Source organism: Nymphalis io, chromosome 11, assembly GCF_905147045.1.
Source record: "Nymphalis io chromosome 11, ilAglIoxx1.1, whole genome shotgun sequence".
Lineage (NCBI taxonomy): Eukaryota > Metazoa > Arthropoda > Insecta > Lepidoptera > Nymphalidae > Nymphalis > Nymphalis io.
In genome coordinates this window covers 11,045,672-11,062,702 of record NC_065898.1, presented here as the reverse complement: position 1 = coordinate 11,062,702, position 17,031 = coordinate 11,045,672, and the positions used below count along the sequence as shown (strand labels likewise).

The window sequence follows — 17,031 nt, the reverse complement described above, 5'->3', positions numbered from 1 at the left end:
CTTCTCGATCATAGTATTGACATTGGCAGTTGGCAGAATGTTTTTAGCCTAACTAACGAGGATACTTGCCGTGAAAAAAAATAAACGCCAGTGACAGCTGATTCGCATATTTGTTGTTGTAATTCTTTACCTTTGTTTTTAATTAAAAAAATACAAATAGAGAAATGGTTGATGATTTAAGGAAATATTTAAACCATTTACTTGAAAAGTACATCCAATCTATACGATATTTATACATTTTCTTTTATTCTATTTATGTCAATACTAATCTTTATAAGCCTTGTATTTACAGGGTGAACGGTCTTCATTGTATTTTAATTACTGATCGTGATGGAGTTCCTGTAGTGAGATCTGTAACAGAAAAGGCGCCTCAATTAGCTTTGCGTCCTAACTTTATATCGACATTCGGTATGGCAACAGATCAAGCAAGTAAACTTGGGCTTGGAAGAAACAAAACTGTTATATCAATGTATTCTAGCTACCAGGTAAGATGCATATAATACTGAAACAAAAATTGTTAGTTTTAAAATACATATAATTGGATCCTCATATATTATCCATATTGGTTTGAAAATGTCAGTATACCCATAGAATTACTGAAAGTTGTTAATATTTGAACTTTTTAGCTCTTTTATCGGTTTAATCTCTGTTTAAGTAAAAAATAAATATCACAATCCTTGTAATGTAAATTACTTTGTTCTCAAACTAAAAAATATATAGGTGTACAAATAAGTTTCTGCCGTTTTTTATCAAAAATTGGGCTTTTCTCGTGAAAGAACAGAACCTTATGGCTTATTCAAAATATTGTCTAATACTAGTCACTACTTTTCCCTATATTACTGCAGCATACGGATAGCGCATTGGTAAAACGCTTCATCTTTCGAGGCTATCCACGAATCAATCGAATTTTTGGTATCTTCATATGATGCAAAGTGCTGATCAGATAAGCCATGCGCGATCGAAACAATTGGTAATCGGAAGCTGAAATGTCTGATGAATACGGTGGGAGTAGAAATTCCTATTTAAGGGTTGCGTATGTGGGGCTCGCCGGTGTCCAAGGCGCCGAGTGCACCCCAAACATCAGAATACCCACTAAAAAACCAGCGGTACCCTTTCCGTCTTAACGAGGAGCACCACGGGATTGCTTTCGCATGCTACCGTGACGATGCATACTACTTTCTCTGTCTTCGACCTCAAACTCACCATTTTTAAACTTTTGGAAGCACTCACAAAAACTTCTACTTATAGCAGCCTTACCATTTATTTCTAGAAGCAAAAGATGCGCTTCTGATGCAGATTTCTTCAAACTAAAGAAGTAAATCAAAATTTGCCGCAAATGACGCTTATTTGGCTCAAAACTAGACAATTCCATGCAAAGAAAAGTGTGTAATGCAATACAATGTGTGATACAAATTCGCTAATACTACAAAATTACAGTGTTGCTGGATGTCCAACCTTACGATAAGACAATTTACATTTGAACATTTTAACCAAAATTTACGGGTAGTACCATCTCTTGAATGGCTGAAACTTATTTTTACACCAAATAACTTAATATACAACTTCAAATACCCTTTTTTTTTCACTTTATGTTATATACTGTAGACATAAAAATATGAAATAAACAATTTTAATTTATTTTAGGTGATACAAATGAATAAACTACCATTAGTGATAACATTTATTGGCAGTGACAATTGCAACACTGGCCACATATTATCTTTGGAAAGCCAAATAGAACCTTTTTTGAAGGACCTAGGAACTATTGTGGCAGATGCTCCATGAGTGTAATTACATGTGTGTGTATATATTTCTACTTTTATATATGTAGTTACTTAATTAAAATATTATATTAATATATGTGTCAAGTTTCGAGATGAGCTCTGTTAAATATTAGAAAATATGGTGACTTGAACCTTAAAAAAATTATTTTGAAATGGGTTTAGAGGAAATCATTTTGTTTGTCATTCTGTTTTATACTCGAAATTATAAATTTTTTTTTTAAATAATTCTGATAAAGAAAACCATTTTAAAATACAACGCTTTATTTTAAAACTGTTTCCTGTATACATCTATTCTTTAAGAACAATACCATATTTCAATTTATACTAACAATAGTGTCAGCTTATATTTGGATGTTGCTTTAATGTAAATAAAATATAAATATCCTGTTTGTCTATATTTTTTGTATCAATAATTATATTATCATATGTATTACCTGGGCAACTGAGCTTCGTTTTGCTCTAATAATTATATATTTATACATTTTTTTGTAAATAATTGTGATTTTTCAGTAGACAAATATAACAATTAACATAAAAAGCTTGTATCTAAATACCAAATTTGAGCCAATTCATTAAAGCCATTTCTGAAATACAAAATTTTCAATATTTTATGGATAATCAAAATTATAATTAATGAAAATAAAAAATCAAAGATAGTATAATAATATTTTTATTTGAAGGAAATTGAGTTATTTAATAACATTGCAATTATTGTCTTAATCATTATAAAATATTTCATACATTCCATTTAAATTAGTGATGCAAGTTAATTATCGAAAAATAATTAAATATTGATTTGATGTAAATTATTAGTAATAATCTAAAGAAATAATACAATTTAAGTCACATAACTTTTGTTAGATTTTTAAGTAAATGGATAATTCATCTTAGTTTGGATCAAGGCAGCACAGGGGTAATTAATGGCTTCCCGGTGAGGGCGTTAACTACATTGTTGGAGGCAAGAACAGCCATGTCGCTTCTTGTACGCAGAGTGGCACTTCCAATATGAGGCAGGACAACTAAAACATAGGAATCCTTTAATATATATTATTTCATTCCACTTGCATCTTAATTATTTGTTTGACGAGCCGGTTGGCGTGGTTGGTGGATGCTTACCTTTCACGCCGAAGGTTGTGGGTTCGATTCCCACCCAGGGCAGATATTTGTGTGCATGAACATGTCTGTTTGTCCTGAGTCTGGTTGTAATTATCTATATAAGTATGTATTTACAATAGAAAAATAGTATATGTAGTATATCAGTTGTCTGGTTTCCATAGTACAAGCTTAAATTGGGATCAGATGGCCGTGTGTACAAAAAGTTTCTCAGGATATTATTATTATTTTAAGTTTATTATGGGAGAAAAATTAGTGTAAATTGTCAGAAATTTCTTACATAAATTAGGCAGTGTTAATAGCTTGTGATCCTTTGGCAGAGGCTCCGGTGTGGTGACGTCAAGTCCTGCTGCATAGATATTCTTGTTCTTTAAAGCCTCATACAAGGCCTCTTGGTCCACTAAATCTGTTAATTGTATTTTTATTTATTATAATATTCATTATACTTTAATAGTAATGTGCTTTATAAATTAGTTATAAAGCACATTACTATTAAAATACTTTATAAGTTAAGTAAAACCGACTATTTGTTATCCAATTTTAATATACAATCAAATCAAAGTTAAATTTGTCAATATTTTTGTATAAGTACTTAGGAAAGATATGAGTGATGCTTCACTCCTATGGTAAATATAGTAGTTAATTTTCATTTCAATAAAAAAATTTTTCAGTAGAGCTTAACAAATAAATAAACGACGGTAGTTTGAAAATAAATTTTAAATTGAATCACCTAAAATGAATTCAATCGATTTTTATTAATTCAATTGATTTAAGGCCCGTTCAGACGATTATGTGAGTATGTGTTCTTACCGCCACGTCCAACGTTGACAAGGATGGCATTCTTCTTCATTTTCCCGAGGGTAGTGCTGTTGATCATGTGACGAGTTTCGTCAGTCAGAGGCACTGCCAGCACTACGAAGTCACTCTGTTCTAGAAGGTTATCAAGTGATGTGAACTCCGCGTTGAGTGCTTTCGCTGCAAAAGAATAACTGTGTTCTGTTAACTAATACAAATAACTATCATTGATATACAAGCTAAGCATATGCTGATAATATTTTTTTTTTAATAGGACACTTCACACGTCAAAAACCATTGTTGTACACCTCAAACGACAAGCTTAGTGGTCTACGTTTGATTCAAAATAAATATCGCCAATCGCTTAGCTTTAATTTTGAAATTCGTTTATTAACTTAAAAATTATTAACGAAATTAAGAACTGAGTTGGCTAATCTGAACTGGATTACAGAACTTGTTAGGGCTTTGTAAGGACGTCTGGGTACGCAAGTAGCAACCACTATTTAATTTTGTATTGCTGTGTACCGGTGTGAAAATGAAGTGAGCTAGTGTAATTACAAGGGTTACGTTTTAGTTCCCATGGTCATGATCCCATACACTACACCTGTAGACTTGCAGAGCTAACAGAATAGCTATACAAGTCTACAGGATCTTAATTCGCAGGTCATCCTTTCAAGACCTTAAATGACACGTAATGTATTGAAAATAAAATATACCAATATGATAATTAATAAATCGCTAAAATAAAATTTGGACACAGGAACTAATATGATCATGAAGCTCACCCACGCTTTAAACGAGAACACATACAGAGTATTGATGTGTGGCGATAGGATATCTAATGTGTGGGTGTTACCTACGCTCGGGCTTACAAAGCCGCTCCGAAATTTATTGTAGTGCGGATTTTAAGAATTGTACTGGTCCTATGTAAGCCGGATTAAGCTGTTGTTGTTTCCATTTTATATTTTAAATCATGAAAATATTTATTTTATTGAAAACATTTATAATATATTTATAAGTAATTATTTTTAGTTGTTTTTATTAGCTTACCTTCAGGCTTTTCTCTATGGCCAGTGTAAAGAAACTTGCCGACTTCAAAGCCGGACAGCCTCTTGACGGTGGCTTGACCAATACCACCGAGGCCTACAATGCCTACGGTACTGCCTCTTACGTCTTGTCCCAATACCTTGTCGAATCCATTTTCCCACTCTCCCCTTTAAGAGAAGTAAATGGTTAAAGTCTCAAAAATCTTACTATGAAATTCAGATTGTTACATTTAACACATTTTTTGACACAAGGCAAAAAAACATAATTAAAATCTTCGTTTTAAACGAAGAGTACTTATTTTAATAAATCATTTTTCACACTTGTTAAATTATTTTATATTTGTTCACGTTAAAAAAAGAATCGATTTTGCTCAACAGTTAATCTTTATCTGCTTTGACATGATAAATACTTCGTTCACCAAGCAACTTCCTGCGTAATGCCTCTAAACGATAACGTGTGAAGCTATTTTTATGTAGTATTTTATTGCATATTATATCACGTGACTTTCAGCATATGAATTACATATTTTAATTGTGAACGAAATCTGTCAGGAGGACATTATCATCATCATGATATGATCAAATTTTCCAATGCAGAAGACAAACCGAATAATATTGTTTAAAAGCCGGTCTAGTTTATTTAGATAAATTTCAGAAAGGTTGGGATAACTTACATAAGTGTAATCAGTTATTGGAAGTACAAGAGCCTGAACCAATAAAATTATAGTCCTAATAAGGAGAAAGTTTCTAAAATGGTTGAGTAATTTTGAGGTAGCGGTTACTAGTGTGATGTAATATATAAGTAATTTGGTTTCCTGTACTTCTAAAGGTTGTTCTTTGTGAAGCATTAAGCTAGTAAATTGTAAAAATACATATATATCTATAGTTTTTTCGTGAGAAACAAATCTTAAATCATATTATAAGTCACATTTACTTGCGGACTTGTTCTAAGTTCTCTGTGAATCGTCTAGCAGCTCCCAGGATGAGTCCAACAGCGATTTCCGCTACAGCAGAGCTGAGAACATTGGGGGTGTTCGAAAGTTTGATACCGCGGACCTTCAGTTCTGGCACGTTGCAGTGGTTGTAACCGGCGGAAGCTGTGCTCACGATCTTCAGTTGAGGACCTTTAAGAAATAAACACTTATGAACACAATAATATATTTTACTATTTTTTTTATTTAACGATTTTCTTGCATTGTTATTAAGCAAGAATGTTTTTATTTTATATTTTTTAACTGTAAATATAAATACTTATAATATGTCTACTTTTATTTTTTCTCAAGCTTTGTATTATAAAATTATAATCCTATGTGGCCTTACTTCAGTAATGAGTAATAAATGTACAACCATTTTTGTAACCCTGTTGATTACAAGTAAAAATATATAAAAAATGACTTCGGTAACTTGAAATAATGAAATTTACAAAAATATGTACATTAAGAAAAAAATGGATTACGGTTTAATATTCTTGTAATATAAATCATATTTATTGCCAGAAAAAAAAACGCAAAATTAAGTCCGAATAGATGGTGCTACGATTTTAATATATTTTACTATACTTATATTATCGACCTTAATTGTAGTACTTATGTAGGTGTATACTTGTGATAAATCTAAAGCGTCCATGTGGTAAGGTATTTGTGACATTGTATATTTGATAAAGATACTTCATTCAGTGAGATTGTATTTCAGCGCCCTTTGGTCGAAGCTTTCACTTCACATAAATTGAATTTCAGTTATTTTTATATAAATAATAATTAACACATTTATAAAAATCTAACAATACGTATGTACCCTTGGAAATTGTATTTGAAATTATCGCGCTCCTTGATCCCCATCAAGCGATCCCTCTCGCTCTACACCAAGGCCGGAGCTGCACGTTGTTAGAATGTGCGACAGACGTATAAACACGAGAAATAAAGGCTCCATACACAATCTTTTAACAATTTGATTTTCTGATTTCATAAATCCAATAAATTCTTTCTAGGGTAAGAAATACCATAGAATTTTAACTCTCGTAACTAATATTACTCAAAAAACGTATATTAATCAATACAAGATTGTATTGATGATAGAAAGCGTAATTGCGTTATTTGTGTATAATTAACATACATATGTAATATATTGGAAGAGTCTGTATACATACATATATATATCGGTTCCTTTTATATAGTAGACACTAAATAATGGTTTTTGAAAATGTAACCCCTAAGGTAGTGCTAAAGGGGATACGTCAGAGCGTCACGGTAGCATGCGAAAGCGATCCCGTGGCGCTCCTCGTTATGACGGATAGGGCACCGCTGGTTTTTTGGTGGGTATTCCGATGTTCGGGGCGCACTCGGCGCCTTGCCCCACATACCCCCTACTATTCCCGTGGGGGAAACGCGGAACGCGTTTTTCCAGCGAAAAAAAAAGTGCTAAAAGGGATAAACGTTTTATGAAAACACTTTATTTTATGATAATTGGATATGATGAATTGGACTATGATCATTAGAATGAAACAATTCTGAATGATGACACGACCGAAGCCGCGTGTCTACATATAGTACATATTAGTAAAACGATGACGACTCATAAAATCGTGTTTCTACTTGAGTAAAGTATATGTTTATTTGAATTATTTTAATAAATACTATGTCTAATTTATATTGTTAGGTATTTTCACATAAATACATAAATTAAGCATATCTGAATATATCCAATAAATAAATGATTTTTGATTTTATTTATAAGCATTTGTAAAAAAATATATAAATAGAGCATTATTTAGGAGAATCAGTATATTAGTGTGACACTTCATTAATTACTTTAGAATATCATTTTGTCATTTATAAATTATGTAGTAATGCGTTCCTTTTAAACGTGCTTAAAATTATTAGAACGGCTATGAAGCATTAGGGACAAATTACCTTTCGAATGATATATTTATTCATACATGAATATTATATCAATATACCGTAATACCGTAACCAAGCCAAGCCTGTGAATGTCCCACTGCTGGGCTAGGGGCCTCCTCTCCTCTTTTTGAGGAGTAGGTATATATATATATATATAATATATACGTTGTTCTAGTTTTAAATAGAAAATCGCCAATTTCTTTTATTTTAAAATGTGTATAATGTGTTCTTCAAAATGTCAGTGTTTTGTGTATGCAATATTATCGTACATGCAGTTTTTATAGGTTCATTTAGCTATTTCTGTTACGTTATTATAACAAAAATGGACGCAAAAAGATCACAGAGCCTTGACATTAGAGTACGACAATCGATCGATGAAAGCTTTTGCACAAGCACAACCCCTATACTAATTTGACACGACGAAAGATATAGCTTTCTCTTTCTTACGTGTGTTTAAAAATAGTTGTCTTTTAGTTTTGTCAAAATAGGTTAGGGGAATGTGTGTAACAAAATCGGAATCATATACAGTTATTATATATACCTGCTTTGTCCAGCAATTCTTTCGTGATGGGATGATGCGATATCCATACCAGTGCTGATGAGCCAGGTATAAGTTTGAGCAGTTCTGCCTTGTTTTCATTAGCGCCTTCTTCCCCAAAATTGTTGTATGGGCTCTGAACCACCGTGAAACTGTTGTAAAACATATTTGTTATGTTTTTTGTTTCACATAATGTAAAATATAATCTTTGTCTAAATTTGTAAGTGTGTTTCTGGCTAGTTTCCTCTAACCTTGGAAAATAAGATGTTAAGTACCTTGTGCTTGTTGTTGCACTGGCTACATCACTCTAACTACTTTAAGCATAAACACAACAATTGCTATTGTGTTTGGTGGTAGAATGTGCAATGAATGGGTGCTAAGTATTTGAATCTCTAGCGTATGTTACGTTTCGCACTCGCTGCGTTTGCTGCAAACTATATCTGTGTGGTGCAGCCTTTTGTATCTTAATCACGTGTATTGTGACTGACACAATACCTATTTAATTGTATAGTATATTTATAGTTAATACAATTTTACGCAATACAAAAAGTATTAAAAAAAAAATGCAAAATTGAACAAGCAAACTCAATGGTTATCTGTACATAAAATCACTCAACGTCATGACGTACGACCATAGGTATTAGATTGCAAAATGGAAAAACATGACATGACGTTCGACCAAAACACTTCACTGTACATTATGAAGTAATTTTGCCTGTGAATACACAATAGATATAAAATATGTTATTCATTCATATTTTTTTATAATCTCTTTTGAAATTAAATTTAACGGTTAATTATGGAAGACTGTAAAGGTTTAGTGTTTTGATTTTTATGATAACAAATAGATTTAACATTGTTTAAAGCCGCTTAAAATGAATAAACATCACGTTTTTTTTTCTTATATTGACTTAGTAATGGTTTTTGATTGCGAATACATTGAATATATTTAATCTGTGATTTAAGTTGGTAAAAAAAGTGTGAAATAGAACAGTCGATTGTTATAGATTAGACAGAAAATGCGGTTAACCTCAGATATAATTAAATTGTATGTACTCATATTTGTAAACGTATATATACCCTAAGAAAATTACTTCTAGAATAATAAAAATCAAGGTAAGAAAATAAAATAACTTCTATTTCCAAAATAATATTGGTAGTTTACTTAAAAGTATCCCCTCTAGAGGTTATATTTTAACAAAAATATAATTAGAATACAGCGATATCGATTGTTGATATAAATCGAGTACCCAATAATATTATAAATATACATACTGTTCGCGAAGTACATCCAACCCACTGGAAGGATAGTCGTTCGAAGACACGAGAACTTTTAGGTTTTTCGTCATGTTTGTTGACAATGCGTTGTGCGCCGGTAACAACACGCCCACTACTGCCGTGACAGTGATTAAATATAGCATTATAGTATTTATGTAACAGTATTTAATCAGTATTTCAATCACTAGAGATAGCACTTGTTATCATTTGACGCGCTACTTGCGTTCTGTCTTCTGATCTGAATGTAATCAAGGTTGCTAAGCTACACTTGTTCCGAAACAAGATCGAGCGTGGGTGAATGTAATGTTTTTACTGATAAATACGATTCATATTTTTTTAACGCCCTAGTTTAGATAAACGAGAGTTAATTTATTCTGCCAATTAATTTTGTAATTTTGTAGTGTTTTATCTATTAAATGATTTGAGTATTTAGTAAGTTATTTTCTCGTTCTTGATTAAAATTAGCGATAAGAAAATAAATATGTCAATTATGTAGTATCGATATTTATTGCTTAATACAAATATATAGTTTTTTTAAATATCAATTTAATTAAATACAATTTTAACATTTAAAACGATTTGTAGTAACGTATGTTGTTTGTGTTCATTTATAATGATATAGGACACTTCATTGGTTTTTCTTTAAGAGCCAAAAGTATATTTTCAGCTGATATTTTAGCCATGGCATTTCTGGTTTCTACGGTAGCGCTGCCCAAGTGTGGAATTATGTCTGAAACAATATCAATATAATAAATTTCGACTGGAGCAATATTATTGTGATACAACTAGTTACTTAGAAATTTGGTAATTTTATTTTAAGCCTAAGGCTATAAATATATCATAGTAGCATTTAATACAATTGTTATTACATTTATTATTTTTATTCTTCACTTGAGTGAAGGGCTTAAGCCCGATTCGCAATTGTCTCTTTTACTTGAAGAAATAAATTATTACATATTTTTTACTCACAACAATTAGGGAGAGAAACTATAGGGTCATCCTTGTCTAACGGTTCTGGTGTTGTGACGTCTAATCCGGCTGCAAATATCTCCCCACTCTTCAGCGCGTTATACAAAGCAGCTTGATCTACAAGACCTAGAACAAAACCGTTACGAATTAAAATATCTTATTCAATTTCGAGTATTGTTACAATGTGATAACCTCCTGACCGATTTCAGCGACGGCGTCCAATCTTAAGCAACTGCGCAGAACATTTTATAGAGTACAAGTGTTCGGGTTTGAACTCGGGATCTATGGATAGTTTATAAGTATTTCGTAGGGTACAGAATCGAATGCTTTGCATAGATAGTATCCCTAGCATTCTCTAATTTATAAGAATCATATACATATACCTAAGTAGCGCTATTCCCGAGGAAATTAAGAACATATAAACTTTTAGAATAGGACAATACTGCATACATAAGAGAATTTGATTCTGATTCGATTGAAATTTTGAGGGACAGTATACTAGGCACAATATCTAAGTAATTGTTATGACGTCTGTAGGCGTATACTATCCAAGAAAGTGATAACTGCTAATACTTGTATAATATAGAACATCTGATTTGGTGGTATGTACCCAGGTGGGCTCCCACTAAGCTCTACCACCAAATAGTTATTTAGAGAAGTTATCTGTGGAGAAAAAAACCATAATATATGTATTACATACATTTATGATATGAATACAACAATCTTACATACCTCCTCGTCCTATGTTAACAAGAACGGACGTTTTCTTCATAATGCTAAGATTATCAGCATTCATTATGTGTTTCGTCTCATTTGTGAGAGGACAGCACAGTATGACGAAGTCGCTTGCCTTTAATAATTCTTGTAATGACACGCGACTTACTCCCAAGTCTTTTGCTGCAATTTATTATAAAGAACCGTAAAAAACAATAAAAATAACACTGTAATAAATTGAACCCAAAAAAAATATATACTACCCTACATAAAAAACCAAAATTAATCTATAATTTTAGTTATATGAACTTAAGTTTACTTCATTATTCAAGCCCGTTTATAAAATTTTGATGATCTCAATTGTTTTGAATGTAGTGTGTTACGGGACAGATAATAATAATAAATTTATCCAGATTTTAAGCTGACGAAAAATTATGAAGTTCGCATATAGTTTTATAACGTGCCAAATTTGAGTTAAATTAATAAATACACGAACTTTGTAAAAATGATCAATGATGGTTTATCATTTATCGATATGCGATCACTATGTTTTCAAATTAAATAATTTATTTATATTTATGTAGACATTTTTATAAAATAAAAAATAAAAAGAACAAAATACACATTACAAATTTAAAGCAAAAACACGCCGTCACGTTTTTGTATCGTGTTTATTGTATTTAAAAAAAAATGTTTTAAGAGACTACTTTTTTTGTCTATGGATATTTTCTGGTAAACCTGTTTAGAAAACGACAATATTTTTGTAACTACGATAAAAAACTGCATTATATATTTGCCACAGCTACTTATTGAATAGATCAAGCTTAAAGTTAAGTCAGTAGAAGAATAATTATTGCTTTTGTCAGAATGTTAGTTTAACTAGAATACGGTCACAGTATCTGAGCACCTTGCTGGAATGAGATGTCCTTTACCGTCTTTCTTGCCCTATTTCTTTTCCATCATCACATTAATTATTTGAAAAATTATACTTTTTTATGTTATTAATATTTCTTTCTAGTGATGTTTGTTTTTCACACCGTACTAGAATATATATGACGTCATCAATCGCGGGGTGCAGATACTGTAACCGGGTTGTATCTAAAGAGTTCAAACGGATAATTTTGACTTAATAGTGTACCAAATAGAAAATAAATGCATTAAGTTTGAACCTTCTTTTTTATCTGTGCGTCCGCTATATATAAACTTAGCGACATCAAAGCCTTTTAGTCTACGGACCACGGCCTGTCCAATTCCTCCCAAACCCACAATACCAACGGTACTGTTGGCTATATCTTGTCCAAGACTCCATTGCACGCCACTTTTCCACTCGCCGCTAAAATAATAAAAATCAGTATGTCTAAGTATTACATAGATAAACTTCGTGTAGTAAAAGCAGCAATGGTTGCAGTTACTACAGTTATTATATTCATCCGCTTGAGTTTGTCCAATTTATGTGCAGTGTGCAAACGCATGAGACCATAATTCGGCAGACTTACGGCTGTCCGCCTGACGACCTTGTTATCGTTTTACGTTGAAACTATTTACGTTTTAATTAGTATCCAAATTAGTATCCAGCATGGACCTTACTCACACGTAGTTTTGTGGCGTTTTGTCAATACTCTAATCAAAAGTATTAAAAAACCATAGATAATTTAGTATTTTTTGATGATTTGACATATTCTTAACAAACCTACTTTATTAAAATATAAAGTAATGATTTAACAGCATATTTTGATTAGTATACAACTAATTTAAGTCTTCAATCAATGAAGTCCCAAATGCAATTTTCTCGATGCCGTTGTTTCTATAAATTGAACATTATGCTAGTTTCATACTCACGCTTCTAATTCCTTAATGCCTTCTTTGAAACGCCTTGCGGCACCAATCATGAGACCGACGGCGATGTCAGCAACTGCATTGTCCAAAACATTCGGCGTATTTCCCAAAGGGATATTGCGCTTCTTCAGTTCGTCTGTATCAATGTGGTCTATACCAGATGCGTTAGTGGTTACAGCTTTGAGGCGAGGTCCTGGAAATGTAACAGTGAGCTGCTGATTGAATAGGGAAGTTTTGCTTCCAATAACAGAGAGCAGAGTAGCACTTACAAGGAATATAAATAGAAAAAAAATGTTAAATATTACCAGCTAAGTCTAATATCTCGCCAGTTAAGCGATGCTTCGTATTCCATACTAGACCATCAAATCCAGCGCTAATTTTAGCTTTGATTGTAGGCAAGCTGTCTGCTTCGTAATCCATAATAGGTAACACAACTGTTTCTAATCTAAAAATTGGAGTAATTATTTTTTATGTAGTTTGAATAAGCCGAAAGATATGTACAAATAATCGAGTGCTAATAAGCTCTTGATTTTGCATAAATGGGATACGGAAAAAAGTGATAGCGCTTTGTAATAATTATCATATTATGGTTCAAAGAATTATTATTAATTGAAGTTAAAAGAACTTTACGTTATTGATAGGAAAAGCATAAAAATGAGATGGAGAGATGGCGTGTAAGGGTCGCGCGGGTGTAATCTGTAATTTTGTTGGCTTTAGGCTCGCTCTTAATGTTTTTCATAAAATTAAACACTAATAAATAATGTAGCTTATATAGCAAATATTTTATTTTTAACTTTGAACTGGATTTGCCTCAGCTCTGATTTTATACCGCTCTTAAGATTAGTTTTAAACTTAATTTTAATTTAATTGTTAAATTTTATCGTCGCCAAGCAATTGTGTGCAAACCTTGGCAAAATATATACGTATATCAATAGTATATATGTATGTTTTAAGTAATATATAATGCATTATTTAAAATGATGTTTTATAATTTAAAAAAATACTTACTCCCTTTTTAACAATTCCAATCCAGCCGATGGAAACATTTTATTTACAATCAGAACACGTTTCAGAGACATTTTGAAGACCTTAAACAAAATGAGGATAAAATAATATAAATTGGAGTAATATTTTTTTAGTGCCGCGTATCTTCAGACGCAGAAGAATTAGATAAAACTTACGCGATAACGTGCCGCACTTGTAATAAACAGACAAGTTATCTACCTATATTTGTTGTTTATTTAGTTAAATTGAATTGATACAAAATTTTTGGAGAACAATTTAAAATTCGACGCAAACATTTTTTTTGTGTATTTAAATATTTAAATCAAGCAAAGATCCTTTCCATTAAGAGATATGATCATTAAACAGTTATTATATAAAAATATACCCATTATATTCTTAAACACCAGGTGGAAGTGGTCACTTTTGTTCTTAGACCTGAGTCTATGGTTAGATGAATAAACGACACTTTAATGTATTAGGAATAATTTATAACGATAATGCACAGCACACCCTGGGATCTACTATTTTATGATGTTAAGGAACAAAATGGAATTTTGTAAAAAAAATATATTTTATTTATTTTTACAATAAGAAGATTTTTTTGGGATTTCTGTTCACGTTCCCAAACATGCGTTAATAACGACACATTATGTCGAATGATATGTAATTAATAGTTTTTGGATAAGGAAATTTTTGTGGCCAGTATGTTTATTTTCAGTGTTTTGTTCATTTTGTTACAGGTTTATGTTTGAATCTGGTCTTCTTCGAGTGCTGTCACTAGGCTGCACTATTAAGATATCTTTGCCTAATAATGGCTGACAAACAAAGTAACAACGTATAGTGGTAAAACCAACAATTTCTTTTGTGACAATGAAAGGTCAATGTTGAAATAGAAGTCTTCACCTACGGCTCATAGTTCGAACTCTACTCGTTCAGCAATTGCCTACTTTTACGGCCTTGACTATAATGTACTATTAAAATTCGGCAAGATTGGCTTTTAAATTAAAACTGACATCGGTAGACGGAAATGTTTGATTAAATCATTTAAGTTGACACGAAGTCTGCGGACAAATGGACGGTTAATATTGTTTTCTCCCTAATGACGACAGATGGCAGTGAATACATTTTAAATTATTTTATTTGTTTAATGAAGTTTCGAAGATCTGATTATTACCGGAAATATTAATTTATATCTTACTATCACTTCAGCAAACCCGCAAATTCCAAAAAAATTATATTAGTTTTTATTTTTCATTTTTTTATAGAATAGGAAGGTGGACGAGATAAGGGCCACCTGATGGTAAGTGGTCACCAAACGCCCTTAGACATTGGCATTCTAAGAAATGTCAACCATCGCTTATAGCCAATGCGCCACCAACCTTGGGAACTAAGATTTTATGTCCCTTGTGCCTGTAATTACACTGGCTCACTCACCCTTCAAACCGGAACACAACAATATCAAGTATTGCTGTTTTGCGGATTTTTTTTGTTTAGTTATTATATATTAGTTATTATGGTCAAATTAATTAAGTTAAAAATTTATTGAGTTATACAGTTAATGATCAAGATATTGTATACCAGAATAATACATACAGCCTCGTTGGTTTAGTTGCTCGATGTAAGGCCGCAGACCCGGAGGTGTTGGGTTCAATAAAAAGTTATTGGGTTTTTCTGTCAGAAATTTCTCAGTAGCAGCCCGGAGTCTTGAAGTTAAAAATGTGTGTACACTCCCGTGCCTCGGAAGCACGTAAAGCCGTTGGTCCTGCGCCTGAACTCGTTCCGGTCGTGTCGGATTGCCGTCCCATCGGATTATGAGAGTGAGGAATAGAGAGTGCACCTGTGTTTGCGCACACATTTGTGCACTATAATATCTCCTGCGTAGTTGGCTAATCTCTCTTGAGATTGGCCGCCGTGGCCGAAATGGGTGTGGAGGACATTATTATTATTAATACATACCAGAAATTTACATTCAAAACTTTATAAGATTTTTTTTTAACTTTAACTTTTTTTTAAATAAAAAATGTTTGCCATACTTTATAATACATTTTTTTATGAATTCGTAAAAATATATTAAAGTAATTTATTTAATGACGTACTATGTTTTTATTTTGCAATTTAGAACCTAACCTCCAAAGTCGTTCATTTATCAAAATATTACTTTTAAAAATATGCATATATATCTGATATCAGTGCAATTAATATGTCTTCTAAATTGTTTGACATAATACATAAATATTCAAAAAGTATATATATACACTTACTTGGCAATTATTGACCAGCTATATATATGTATTAAGCGCCAAATGAAGATATAGATAAACAAAATAATGATCAATGAGTTATATAAGATAACGTTAAAACAGTTTGAATCACGTTATCTGCTCCATCTCTCGTCAAGTAGTGGAATTGAGTTATCAAAAAAACATTTTCATATATGTATTCTAGATGGCGGTGGCTGTCAGGTAGGTTGAGGTTTTAATATTAAAAAGTCCTCGATAGAATTTTTGATTATAATATATTTTTCCTTGACTAGTTAACAGTTAGCCGCCGTAGTAAATATACTTGGAAATACACCTAATAATTATTCATATAATTATGTACTTAAAAAAAAATTATTGATGTATTTTTCCGTATGTGCTTGATTAATTGTACACGTTTGTGAATGTAATCACTCCTAAGCCCTACTGATTCTTTATTACATTACGTAAGGTATATTCATTTATCCTGTTTCTTTAGCACATACTTGGATTAAAAATATATAAAAGTATTGCATGTGTAAATATATAGGAAGCCTGGAACTAGGAACCATATTGTGTACTGACAGATGGATGGTAGTAATACCAAAGAAGGCAACAATTTATTGTAACTGACTCGGTAGCCATAATCACGTGGTTATCTTAGCTTTTTTACTGCAAAAATAAACGGAAGTAATCTCACTAAGCTCTGTAGTTTTTTGGTATTTTAGTTGTATTGATTGATTGATGTAACATGGCTAATATTTTTTTTATTTATTTAATAGGTTGGCGGACGGGCAAATGGGCCACCTAATGGTAAGT

At 31.8% G+C, this 17,031-nt stretch overlaps 3 protein-coding genes across 3 annotated transcripts; 1 reads left to right on the top strand and 2 right to left on the bottom strand.

Moving 5' to 3' along the window:
* The first annotated feature begins 29 nt into the window (after window positions 1-29).
* Window positions 30-2,181, top strand: LOC126771805 (ragulator complex protein LAMTOR3 homolog). Its single transcript, XM_050491912.1, has 3 exons — window positions 30-208; window positions 293-485; window positions 1,645-2,181. Exons 1-3 carry the CDS (start codon window positions 165-167, stop codon window positions 1,783-1,785), a joined length of 378 nt encoding a protein of 125 aa, XP_050347869.1. The 5' UTR covers window positions 30-164; the 3' UTR covers window positions 1,786-2,181.
* Window positions 2,182-2,438: 257 nt separating this feature from the next.
* Window positions 2,439-9,729, bottom strand: LOC126771758 (glyoxylate reductase/hydroxypyruvate reductase-like). The gene is made up of 7 exons (XM_050491839.1): window positions 9,449-9,729; window positions 8,177-8,325; window positions 5,673-5,862; window positions 4,743-4,906; window positions 3,708-3,872; window positions 3,178-3,303; window positions 2,439-2,803 (listed from the first exon to the last, which is right to left on the bottom strand). The coding sequence occupies exons 1-7, from the start codon at window positions 9,592-9,594 to the stop codon at window positions 2,682-2,684; spliced, it is 1,062 nt and encodes a 353-aa protein (XP_050347796.1). The 5' UTR covers window positions 9,595-9,729; the 3' UTR covers window positions 2,439-2,681.
* Window positions 9,730-9,969: 240 nt separating this feature from the next.
* On the bottom strand, window positions 9,970-16,325 carry LOC126771760 (glyoxylate reductase/hydroxypyruvate reductase-like). The gene is made up of 8 exons (XM_050491843.1): window positions 16,237-16,325; window positions 13,979-14,058; window positions 13,276-13,415; window positions 12,974-13,163; window positions 12,304-12,467; window positions 11,153-11,317; window positions 10,421-10,546; window positions 9,970-10,181 (listed from the first exon to the last, which is right to left on the bottom strand). The coding sequence occupies exons 2-8, from the start codon at window positions 14,047-14,049 to the stop codon at window positions 10,060-10,062; spliced, it is 978 nt and encodes a 325-aa protein (XP_050347800.1). The 5' UTR covers window positions 14,050-14,058; window positions 16,237-16,325; the 3' UTR covers window positions 9,970-10,059.
* Between the last annotated feature and the right edge of the window lie 706 nt (window positions 16,326-17,031).